General features: G+C 38.9%; 1 protein-coding gene across 1 annotated transcript in view; it reads right to left on the bottom strand.

Annotated features, from left to right (window-relative positions):
• Positions 1-12,754, bottom strand: part of LOC108705236 (serine/arginine repetitive matrix protein 4-like) — a 102,109-nt gene extending 89,355 nt beyond the window's left edge. Inside the window, exon 1 of the mRNA XM_018242029.2 lies at positions 12,209-12,754. Coding sequence (XP_018097518.2) covers positions 12,209-12,345 — 137 coding nt within the window. The 5' untranslated portion in view covers positions 12,346-12,754. The remainder of the gene's footprint in view (positions 1-12,208) is intronic.
• Positions 12,755-13,758: the final 1,004 nt, after the last annotated feature.

The following is a 13,758-nucleotide window of genomic DNA, read 5'->3' as shown; positions in this document are numbered from 1 at the left end:
GGTGGTGTTTCTAGAGACGGTATTATTATTGATATTTAGACAGAATGTGAACAAGCTCACACAGCTAGATGGGAGTTGTTTGAAAATGAAGATGAAGAACACACTGGGCAAACAAGGCCTACAAGGTCAACGTATACACTTCTACAGCAGTGGATACGGAATATATTATTGTTGCCTGAAAAACGTCACTCGGGTGGTGTTTCTAGAGACGGTATTATTATTGATATTTAGACAGAATGTGAACAAGCTCACACAGCTAGATGGGAGTTGTTTGAAGATGAAGAACACACTGGGCAAACAAGGCCTACAAGGTCAACGTATACACTACTACAGCAGTGGATACGGAATATATTATTGCTGCCTGAAAAACGTCACTCGGGTGGTGTTTCTAGAGACGGTATTATTATTGATATTTAGACAGAATGTGAACAAGCTCACACAGCTAGATAGGAGTTGTTTGAAGATGAAGAACACACTGGGCAAACAAGGCCTACAAGGTCAACGTATACACTACTACAGCAGTGGATACGGAATATATTATTGCTGCCTGAAAAACGTCACTCGGGTGGTGTTTCTAGAGACGGTATTATTATTGATATTTAGACAGAATGTGAACAAGCTCACACAGCTAGATGGCCGTTGTTTGAAAATGAAGAACACACTGGGCAAACAAGGCCTACAAGGTCAACGTATACACTACTACAGCAGTGGATACGGAATATATTATTGCTGCCTGAAAAACGTCACTCGGGTGGTGTTTCTGGAGACGGTATTATTATTGATATTTAGACAGAATGTGAACAAGCTCACACAGCTAGATGGTTGTTGTTTGAAGAACACACTGGGCAAATAATGCCTGCAAGTGCACTACTATTGGTGCACTACTATGAAGAACAGCAACAGCACTGTACACGTTAAAGAACAGTAAGATAAGTAAAAGAAAAAAAAAATATATGTATATTAAAAAAAAAATAATTCTTGGGTTGCTGCTGCTGAACTACTAGGAGCAGCACAGCAGCACACCAGTCCCACTCCCCAACACAGCTAGACTAATAGCACTGGGCTGTTAAAGTAGCAAAGTAAAACAACAAAAAAGAAAATAAAAGCAGTCCTTACAAGGACTATTGGGTTATTACAGCAGTCAGCAGATGAGATCAGAAGAGATCAGTGCCCACAGCAGGCAGCTACATACAGAGCACTGCAGTAGAAGGTAGATTACTAGCCAGCAAAGCTACCTAAACTAAAATGTCCCTCAAATCCCTGCAGACTTCTGTCCCTCCAATACAGAGCAGTATCAAGTAGATTACTAGCCAGCAAACTTACTATCAACTGTCCCTCAAAGAAATCAGTGAAATCAGTAACAGCTCTCTCCCTACACTAGCTCTTGCAAGCACACACAGGCAGAATGAAAAAACGCTGCAGGGCTTCAGTTTATATATGGAAGGGGAGTGGTCCAGGGGGTGTGGGGGTGGTCCAGGAGGGAGAGCTTCCTGATTGGCTGCCATGTATCTGCTGGTCTGGGGTGAGAGGTCAAAAAAAAGCGCCAGGTAAGGCGAACCCAAAATGGCGAACGTCGCGCGACGTTCGCGAACATTCGGCGAGCGCGAACAGTCGATGTTCGCGTGAACAAGTTCGCCGGCGAACAGTCCGCGACATCCCTAATGACAACATGATCTCAACAGCCACCCTGCTATTGGTTTGGAAATACCCAAAACTACATATAAACCTGACTGGCCTGCAGATTCCTGCTTAAGGACAGAACATAAATTGGGAGCCTTTAATTTAAAGGGAAAGGAGCTACTTTTATTTATATGCCATTGATTCGTTTATGTTATGCAGAATCCTTTTTACTCTTATAAGCTTTAAATTTATAAGTTCTCTATATCACAAATTGTCTGTATTAATAGAGAGACCTACAGGAGTACAGGTATCGGAACTCTGGAAACCTGATATTCAGCAGGGATGCACCGAATCCAGGATTTGGTTTGGGATTTGGCCAGGATTCGGCCTTTTTCAGCAGGATTTGAATCCTAATTTTCATATGCCAATTAGGTGCGGTGAGGGAAATTGAGTGACTTTTTATAAAAAAAAAAAAAGGAAGTAAAAAAAAGTTTCCCCTTCCCACTCCTAATTTGCATATGCAAATTCGGATTTGGATTCGGTATTCGCCGAATCTTTCACAAAGGATTTGGGGGTTCGGCCTAATCCCAAATAGTGGATTTGGTGCATCCCTAATATTCAAAAGCTCGAAATTATGGGAAGACCATCTCCCGTGACTCAATTTTAAGCAAATACATCAACTTTTAAAAAATGATTTCCTTTTTCTCTGTAATAATAAAACAGTATATTATACTTGATGGTAATTAAGCTGCATGAATCCATATTAGTGGCAGGTCCTAAGCATTATGGACAATAGATCCCAGTGGTGTAGCTATAGAGGAAGCAGACCCTGCAATCACAGGGGGGGCTGGGAAACAGGGGTGCCCAGACTGTAGGGTCTGCTTCCTCTATAGGTAATGAACCCCCCTCCTCCCAAGCTGCTCTTACCTGCCGAGAGGAAGAGGGGTGCAGCTTGGACTTGAGTGGGCCTAGTCAGGGTGGGGAGTGGGTGGAGTCAGGGCATGGAGTGGGCGGATGGAGGTGGGGCAATGGGGGCGGAGGTGGGACAGGAAGTGGGAGGGAGGAAGGTGATCGGAGTGCACCGGCCCCTCTGAAGATTTTTTTGCAGGGGGCCCGGCGCACTAAAGTTACACCACTGATAAATCCAATACCTGTATAAACCAACAGTCTAAAATACAAATATATTGTATAACTTGTTATTCATGGCAATTATGCCAAGGACAAGCCACGGAAAAGGTCACATCATTGTCACTGGCACCTGACACACCCTGAATTTAAAAGTCATAATTTAGATTAAGTTGCAAAGTTTTATATTTGGGGTGAACATCAGAAGGAATGAGACTTCTACACAATGCTTTAATGCATTTTTAGCTTTTGGCTGTATCAGTTTTTTGTTTATGCAGATTTTCTTTCTGTATCTCTGACATGAAAATAACTGCACCAACTAAGGGCCATGCAAGAGAAAATAACAGCACCCGCTTAAAATCACGAATCAGAAAATAACAGCACCAGCTGATGTAAATATGAAAGTTTGAATTCATATTGTTTGTGGTGTTGGCAACAATACATAATGTAGAGTCATTTATATCATTGTTATTATTAACCGCACCGTTAACATCATCATTCAGCTTGCTGTACATTAAGTGCATTGCATTTAGCATCTGAATGTGGGAAATAAAATTCACACTTTCTTGCACATAAACTCTTACTATTCTATGCCTTTATTATTAGTATGAATTATAGTCAGAATGAATGTTCACTGTTATGTGTATAGCTTCCATTTGAAATAGCTTGCAAATACCAAGACTCTGTGGTCTCTCTGTGATTTCCACATGTTATATATATATATATATATATATATATATATATATATATATATATATATATATATATATATATATATATATATATATATATATATATATATATAGATACCGTATGTTTTATATATAACAGTCGAGTAGTCGAGTGAGTATCCGCACTCCAAGGCAGTTTTTCATATACAGCTGGGGTGCACGGTCAAACAAATGGCCCACCCATTTAAAAAAACTTCACCTCTTTATCAAAATCCAATGTTTCGGTCCTCATTAGGACCTTTTTCAAGTATGGTCCTAATGAAGACCAAAACTCTGGACTTTGATACAACAAAAATAAAGAGGTGATGTTTTTTTAAATGTGTGTACCCGGTTGTCTGATATTCGTGTGTATGTGTATATATATATATACGGTATATATATACGGTATATATATATATATACCGTATAAAAGTCAAGGTACTTTTTTTGTCACGTTTTTAACTTAATGCCATAAGCCTGAGATACCCAGAAGCCAATGGAAGAGAACGGTAGCATTGGAGCACATTGCAGCAAATTACAATGCAATTTACTCATTGATTCTTTTGTTCTTGTTTCTATCTATGGTGCCATACACATGCCCCCCTTCAGCAAGTTACTTGCCTTCATTATCCACCTTTCCTATGTCTTTGTACATTATCTGTTTATTTATAGCATCCGCCTGTGTATTTCATTTCTCCCTCTCCCTCCTAATTTCAGTCTTTCAGCAGCAATCTGATCCTGCATTACTGTATCTTCCTTCTACATCTTTATCTGTACATTACCCCACCCACACACTTATTCTACCTGTCAGTCTGTTTCCTTTTGTTTTTATATATTTTGACTGTGTTCTGTGATGGAAAGATGGTGCATATGGTTTATTGCGTGACTTAACTCATACTAGAATAGATAATGCTTTCTTGATTTTCTTAGGATCATATCAGTTAACATCAGACCTTTGCTGTTATCCTTCTCTGTTCAGATGCTGAGTAAGGAGCAACAAAACAGGACAACAACAACAAAATTTTCCTGCAAAGTTATTTATCCAAGACAGTATGAAAGGGGTTAAACTATTATATCTTGTTTAGTTAAACCATGACTATATATAGCCTGCACATTAGCCTTCATTGCTTCCTTGATAAAACCATAGTAACGTAATGTACACTCATACCTTCACCATAATAGCATGTAACATCTGGCTTGTGAAGCTCAAGTCCATCAAAGTCATAACATTCCTAGGTTACTTAACTGATTTATGCAATTAAAATCCCTGCACGGTATATCTGTCTTATTTAGTTATTGGTAGCAACTACTATAATTCTGAATGTAAAAATAAGAGTGGACGTAATATAAATCACGTGTAAGTGTTTATATCAAGGGAACATTTAGCAGGTATTTTACGGGCACTTAAAGTGGACCTGTCACGTACACATAAAAAACTGCATAATGAAAGTCCTTTGCATATTAAATATGAAACCCCAAAACATTTTTTCATTAAAACATCCATACCAGTTATAAAGGTGTTTAAATATCTAAACTGTCAATCAAATATTACCTGCCCCGCCTCTATGCCCGTAGCATAGAGGAGGGGCAGTCAATTACTTTCACTTTCCATTCAGCACTTCTTACATGTCACTGCTCTCTTCACATTCCCCCTTCCCTCCTCAGGCTCTATAATTGTGTAGGGCACTGTACATGGACATTAGGTCCCCCATTCTGGTGCATACACAAGATTTTGGGGTGATACACAATTCCCCTTAATAACCGTGTCCACAAAATGGCTGCTGCCTGCTTGCTGTGATTGTATAATTCCAAGACAGAAGGAAACAACATTTAAATAATAAATACAGTGTAAGTAAAGTTTATTTTGCTCAACTAACATGATAGAAAAGAATTTGAAATTATTTCTTAGGGTGACAGGTCCCCTTTACGAAATATAGCGTTTGTGCTACTTTTGGCTATCCTATGTAACCATGTGAGGTGTCTTGAATTTGAATTCATTTAAGCATTTAAAGGAACAGTTCAGTGTAAAAATAAAAACTAGGCAAATAGGCTGTGCAAAATAAATAATGTTTCTAATATAGTTAGTTAGCCAAAAATGTAATGTATAAAGGCTGGACTGACTGGATGTCTAACATAATAGCCAGAAAACTACTTCCTGCTTTGCAGCTCTCTTGGTTTCCACTGATTGGTTACCAGGCAGTAACCTTGAGGGGGGGCACATAGGTCATAACTGTTTCTTTTGAATCTGAGCTGAATGCTGAGAATCAATTGCAAACTCACTGAGCAGTTATGTCCCATGTGGCCCCTCTTAAAGTTGCTGACTGACTGAATCAGAGTTAGAGAAGTTGTTTTCTGTTCTGTTCTGTTAGACATCCAGTCACTCCAGCCTTTATATGTTAAAATTTTGGCTAACTAACTATATTAGAAACATTATTTATTTTGCACAGCCTATCTATTTACCCAGTTTTTATATCTACACTGAACTGTTCCTTTAAATGCATATGATCAGGTCTAATCAATCATCAATGACCAGATTGTTAGAGGGTTTGGTTTATAACCAATTTATCCACACTATTTATCCACAGTAGCAGACAGCCATATTGGTCAGTACAGACCAGATCTGACCTTTCAAAATAAATTAACATCAAGGAGGAATGGACAGCTAATGTATACAATCTATTCTAGAAGAAACATTTAAATGTGCATGTGAGTGTAGTCATAAAATTTAAATGGTTTCATTGCACACTATTCAATGGAGTAAAAACACCAGAGGGTATGTATTAAAGAGGTCAGGCTGTCGTACCAAACCTTCACATATAAGCTACAGTATTTGTACTTGGTTCTAATGGCGCTATTATTATTAAAAGGGCCATTATTTTGCCAGATATAAACATTGTCTACTAACCACTGCCAGTTAACACCCAATGACAGCAACTGCAAGTGATGCAAATGGCCATTAGTAGGTAATTTTGATCCGAAAACATTCATTAAATCTTCCAGTGTTCTCCTTCCCTCACTCATAAATTGGATCAGATGAACTGCTTTGCAATTAAATTTTTTTCTCCAATCAGCTGGAATCCATACAATGGAGTATATAAGGTAGGACATATGATTCCATTACTCAAACTTAAAGTGCCAGTAAAAAAGTACAGAATGAGAAATTCATTTTCCAATATGGTGCATTTATTCAACTTCTGCAAACAGGTCAGGTGAGAAATAGTTCTGTAAAACTACTTCTATAGCAAGCACCAGCATGTTTCATTGGGTAGGAGAACTGAAAAGACAAATGCACATTAAATCAAGGACATCACTCATGTGAGCCATAAAATAATAATAAACTGATTAGCGTACAAACATTAATAGCAGGAAACTGTTACAAAGGTTGAATGAATGGATTCTGTGGGCAGTATTGCTGGGTGAGGCTACTGCTGTTCCAGGACTGCCTTATGGTACAGTTTAAAAAAAATGTGGGGGAGATAATCAGTGGCATCTTTTTCTCGGCAAAGAGATCCTGACGCTTGTGGCTTTTCGTGGAAACTCTGACATCTCTGTATCTTTTGCACTTGATGGTAAGAACTTCCAATCTGTTTAGTACTTGTTAATGAGAGCCATTCTCTTTGCTTCAGCAGCTTAGGTAAGGTTCTACTGATATCTGTTAATATGTCACTGTATGGCTGAGAGCTTGCTATCTTTCTTGCAACTGTTAGTAGCTGTGATCTTTCTGGTCCTCTGGTGGCTTATTGCAACTGAAAGCTATCTTGCATGCTGCTAGTTTATTTAATCTTATAGGAATCTTGTCCATTGTTTCATTATAGTCCAATCCGATCTTTGCAATTCTTCATATAGACACAATCACATTCTAGTTGCATTGTCTCCCATGCTTGCTACTATATTCAAGAGTCTGTGAGTCCCCATATAGCTAATCTGACTACCATTCAGTCAGCTATCTCAGGAAACTATTTTCTTTGCCTATGTTGGTTCATCAAGGATTGAGACTTGAAGACTATAAAGTTAATTATTCCTACATAGAAACTGAGCATCGGCTTTGTTAGAATACCTTAAAAGTGGGCATGATGATAGAGCAAGCACATTTTATAACAGCACACATGGAAAGAAATATTTTTTCTTGTTTTTATAATAGGCTTAGACATCTATTTGTTGAGCCTACAAACCACAAGATTGGATTCATGCGTATATGGACACACAAAGACTGGCTTAAGACCCCACATGCTCATAGGGGTATTAACTCATGATAAACTCAAACTAGATAAAGATCAATTACCTTAGGACTCAAATGAGCAGGTGTATGGACTCACTGTGACCACTATATTCTGGGCACATTGTATTAACACTGGATTCTGCCTTACATTTAATATATTCTATATTGGGTATTCTGTATGGATTTCCAGGCTCAATCTGAAGCAGTATTATAGAGAGGGGCCATTTATTTGCTGTGAAGTTTTTTATAGAGGGTTCATTGCTCTTACAGATCCCAGAGAGTGTACATTCTACAGAATTCAATTACTACATATACTGTAATAACACTCAACTGGCATTTCTTGTGTTAACCGCATTTGTGCTTTATAGAATGCAACTAGGAGATATGAAAATTTAACTCACAGTTCATAGATCTCTTGCCTATGGGGCACATTTACTAAGGGTCGAATATCGAGGGTTAATAAACCCTCGAAGTAAAATCCTACGAATTCGAATATCGAATTCAAAGGATTTACCGCAAATCCTACGTTCGAACGTTTGAAGGAAAAATCATTTGATCGACTGATGAAATCCGAAGGATTTTAATCGATCGATCGAAGGATAGAAAAGTGACGGGGAAGGTCTCCATAGGCTAACATTGCACCTCGGTAGGTTTAAACTGCCGAAGTATGTAGTTAAAGTTTTTTTTAAAGAGACAGTACTTCGACTATCAAATGGTCGAATAGTCGAACGATTTTTACTTCGAATCGTTTTAATCAAAGTCGAAGTGGTAGTCGAAGGTCGTAGTAGCCTATTCGATGGTCGCAGTACACAAAAAAATACTTCAAAATTCAAAGTTTTTTTACTTCGAATCCTTCACTCGAGCTTAGTAAATGTGCCCCTATATGTCTGTCTGTATTTCTCCCTAACAATATAAGTCACTGTGCCATAACACTGATAGATTAATAAAAAGAATTACACTGAGGCTCAAAGAGATTTATTTCCTACTAAACTCAAGATATCTATAGAATCCACCTTCAGAAAACAGCAGGAACTTTTTAAAATACATTTTACATTGTATTTGTTATTTGTACAGATCAGTATGCTAGCTGACTCTAGTGAATAAGAGAAATGTCTTTGGTTTGACTGAGAGAAGGCTCTAGAAAGTCCTCTAGACACTATGGACACCCCTTCATTTTGCATTCAGCTTGTCATTTGGGTGTCAGCCAGCTACAAGGTCTTCTGTGCTATCTGATCAGCAGTGTGATCACATAAAAGAATATGCAGGACTTACTGGAAGTGAAGTATATAATTACATTTTCCAATGTTAAGGGGGAAAAAAAGGTCATGAACAAAATCAATGCGCAGTCACAGCCCTTGGGTACCAAATGTGCGGCACAGAGCAGTGATCTGTAATTGCCCATCTATGTTTGCAAGAGTGGAAATGTTTGTCCTTTCCACCTCACTCAGCAGGTACAGTGTATACTGGCTACGCTTTTCAATCCACTGAGATTACCCATACAATTAGATGTCCCCGCTGCCAAAATCTGCTTTACAAGACTTCATGCTCAAAATGGGAAGGGGTTATTCTGTTTCCAATGGGGAGGCAAATGTTCCAAGCACACTGAATTAAATACCTATTTTGCTAACCCTTAGGATGGTGCTGGTATTTATATATTAGGTATATATCAGGAATTGACACATTAAGTGATATTTAGCAATCCAAGGTTAATATGCAATACTTATAGAACAGTAAACATCAAAACTGCAATATAAAGAAGTTCTAGGCTAGCTACCTTTGTATATGCCACAGAATTCCTTTCCTTAACAAAACTGACATTAAAATTGTTATAGTGGTGGAGCAAAATAAACCTGAATCCAACAGTTAAAAACATCTATTCCAGTTTCCAGACACAGGGATGGAGGAGTAGGCAAGCATATCAATGGCAGAGTTTCCTATGCACAAGGGCACTGGGAATTCATTTGGCACATGTATTACTTGCAAATGTTGTAACTTACCAGTTTCCTCTGTGTTTTAGCCTTCACTTATTTCATCATAATAGTTCACTGCTACATATGCAAATTATCCCAAACCAACTCCACTTTGTCTTTGCTGCCTAATTGTAGAACTAAGACAGATAGATACTTAGTAAGAAGCAAGCTTGATTCAGAAACTCAAAGAACAACTCTTTGCACAAAGTGGGTAAAAATAAACCTAAAGGCCTGTTTCTCATTGTAATATTGAAATGTTGACAGGATGGATGCATCCCGTTACCACCTCTCACCTCCTCTGCTCTCTTTCTTTTCTTCCTTCTTTCTTTTCTTTTCTCCTTTCTTTTTGTTTGTTTGTCTTATTATAATTTATGTTATACATGTAAGAAAATTTAATAAAAATATCTTTTAAAAAAAATAAATAAATAAACCAACACTTGACGTTATACCAGTAGCCAGCTATTATAATACTTCAGTCCCCTCATAGAATAAACAGCTTCCTTAGCAATTACCAGCCCCTTAAAATCCAGGTCCATTGGCACTTTCTACCTCCATCAATACACAGGTCTCTTGTAATTTTCTGCCTTCTATCATTTTAATTTCCCTTGGCACTTAGTACTTCCTATAATACTCTTGTCCCGGGCACTTACTATTAGTGATGGGCGAATTTGCGCCGTTTCGCTGAAAAATTCGCGAATTTCGTGCGAATTTCGCAAAACGGCGAGAAAAATTTTTTTACGCCCGCAAATTTTTCCCGCGAATCGCGCAAATTCGCCGCGAATTCGCGCCTGGCGAATAAATTCGCCCATCACTACTTACTATGCCCTATAAATCAGAAAACTCCTAGATTATAGTATATAAAGCATTTAATGTACTGAATGTATATAAAACATAACTTCTATTCCACTGACTAGGAAATCTTTAGCACTAACCAACCTAACATTTATAGGTGACACTGTTAGATCTCCTAATGCCAATTACCCCTTGGAACTGACTGGCTGTTCTCTGACACTTCCTAGATAAAAAGTGCAGTCACAACCTACTTCTGTAATACGCAGATTTCCCAGCACCAACTAATCTCTATGTCTTAATGTTAAGGTCTTGTACACATACTTTATTATGTAACAATTCAACCAATCTGTATACATCTGATACCACATTTCACTTACTCCAAAGGTTTAAACAAGCACCAAAACAGGAGTTTCAGTCGGAGAGCATATGGCATGTGAAATCTCTTACTTCATTTCAAATGCAAACCCAAAAGAATAGTAATGACAGCTCAGACTTTCATTCCCTTTAAATAATTTATTTATTTCCAAAGTGCTAACTCCCTGGAAGACTCTGCCTACAGAAGTGTGATGCATGGGAAGCAAGGTCTTCATAAGAAGACAAAAAGGACTGTCAGGTAGGACACAGAGAACCGGGTGTATGAATGCAGAAGGTGTGGTTAAACAATGTAAAGAGCCACAGTCTGTAAAACATACAGCTGATTTTATTTACTATTTTTCCAGGCAGAACAGGGCCAACTCTATAGCTGCTGCTCTTCAGTCTACAATTAGCTCTCCTAGCACATAAATGCATTTATTAAAATACATAAGAACCTGTCTCAGTTCATCACTTTCATTGCAATATATGCTAAACCAAAGTCACATGAATATTAGGAAGGGACAGATGCACTGGCAAACTACTGATTACTGGTTTCTGAAATCCACACCAAGGAGTACCAGTATATCTATATGGGATTTGCACAGGATCTTCACAATGTTGCTTCATTTTTCTTATGGGACTCCAGTTATTTCAAATGAAATCTACACTGGATTTTGTGAACATTATTAGATGCTTCCAGGTCTGCCTTAGCATAACCCTCCGGGGAGATCTGTGTGATGGATGGACAGAAGTCAGTTACTAATCCTGAGATCCACTAGGATAAGGCTGGCTGTGTAGAAGACATGAGTATCTTTTTGCACCTGTACCATGTAGAGATCAGATTCACAGAATCCAAAAGGCAATGTATAGGAGGGAATGTATGTTTCCTACACAACTAAACAGTATATTATCAGACACACTTTGTGCACCCTCATTGTACACACTCATATACACATATATTGGCATCAGTACCCAGAGAGGCAGTTTACATACAGGATTAATCTGCTTTGTGATAAGCAGTAGGACAAAGAGGCTGGAACACACAGGGAACAGATGCAGCTGTACATATCAGCTGGGCTGTGTTTTATCACAGTTGGTTGTTTTTTTATTTCTAGTGCTGCAAATCACATAAGACAAAACTTGATATACACAGTTGGAAGATATAAAAATAGCAAATTAACAATCTATGACAGTAGCAGAAAATGCCATCTAGACCATTGCCTGCATTTATATCAAGAATATGCAGTTCCAGCATTTTTAAACTATGCGTCTTAGCATATACCCACCTTACAGTATATGGCTTTTAAGGGATGCTAAGAGTTGTAGTTCAGCTGGGCTGCTTATTAACACTACAGAAGTATATCTAGCTTCCAAGAAACTTGCATATTTTCAAACTTATCATATTAATGGTTTCCTACCTTGTAATCGGCTTCCGAGCTGTAATACTGGCAACAATAACGCTCTCTCTTCTTGGAGTGGCGACAGCTTTAAAAGTCCCTTCCCAAAACTTCTCAAAGAGCTGCTTTTCCCCTTGTTGGATGCTGGCCATAGTCATGGGGGGAGAGAGGGGCAGCTGCTCCTTTCTCAAGCCACAGCTTGGTGCAAATACTTCAGCCGCTGTCCAAGTGCTGAAGCTGGCAATGCGCCTAGCTAGGCAGCCTGAGGATTGTGCAGGGGAGGAGGAGAGCTATTATGTTATACCTCCTCCCCTTGCTTAGACAGCAGGAACGGCTTGTGGCTGTGTTAATGAGTTTGTACAGAAGGACCCAGAGCCTCAGTTCATCAGAGCTTCCAATTGCAAAAGCTGCTGTAAGGATGAGGGGAAAAAAATAAAAGCAGGATGGATCAGGCTCTTCATTCCAGCCCCCCACCCTTGGATTGGGTGGAAAACATTTAGACACAAAGTGATGGGAGGGCACTCAGTGTGCATGCATGGGTGGAAAAGTCTAGGCTCTTGTTTTGTCTCCTTTGCACTGTGACGTTGAAACAGAGACTGGTGTCTTTTAGTCACTTCACCCATCCTTCAAAAACTGTCCCCTCCTCAATTCCCTCCTTTTGTGTCACTAAAAAAGGAAAAGAGCTTGCTGCCCAGGCATGGCCCATCTGCATAACAAAGGCCCGCAGACCAAGCGTGTGCCTGACATAATAGTCTAAGGTTCAGTACCCGCTGACCCACAATGAATGTCAGGCACACCACTGCTGTAAGGAGCTCTGCTATTCAACTGCTCTGCTTCCAACCCCCACAAACAGCCTGCTCAATCTGTTAGCAGCATCAACGATTATGTATTCTCACATTATATTAAACATTTAACCCAGGCAGATATATAAGACAAAAGTGTGGCTTTGGTCTCATGGGCATATCTGCGGAGCTACATTTTATTGGTTCATCAGTCTGTCAGGAGTAGTTTCATATGTGACTCTCTGCCTTGCCCCGGGCTAATACACTGTCCTGTGCTTAACCCCCAGCAGTTCATTTAATCTTTGTGCAAGCTTCGGCATACCTGGAGCTAAGAACATTCTTATCAAAGCCCTGTGATGTGTCAGCACTGCAAATGACTTCTGCATAATGGCCGGGCCAATATTGTATTAACTTTATCTGCCAAATTGTGCTACGCAGAATACAAATTAAGTACAGTTAATTCCACAGTTGGGGGCTTCAGTTTTAACCTTTTTTGTGAAACTATATAAATACAGAATGAATTGCTATAGCAGCTTCAAAGAGTGTCTCTCTTATTCTCTCCCATACACATAAACAAGTACCTTGATGATTTTCTATAGGACCAATATTAATGTAACAAACCGCACACTGCTGCGTTGACTCATTAATGAATGCCACTAAGTGATTGATAAATGAAGAGAAATTACTAAGTGTTAACAGTGATTTATCTGTTCACTGACTGAGTGAGTCAAGGGTCTCTCTCTTGTTAATGGAAGCTCAATTTAACCCTTTGTGGCATCTCCAAGCTCT

Source organism: Xenopus laevis, chromosome 1S (assembly GCF_017654675.1).
Source record: "Xenopus laevis strain J_2021 chromosome 1S, Xenopus_laevis_v10.1, whole genome shotgun sequence".
In the NCBI taxonomy this organism is placed as follows: domain Eukaryota; kingdom Metazoa; phylum Chordata; class Amphibia; order Anura; family Pipidae; genus Xenopus; species Xenopus laevis.
Note: the sequence above shows the minus strand (reverse complement) of the source record. Positions and strands in the feature narration are given on the sequence as shown.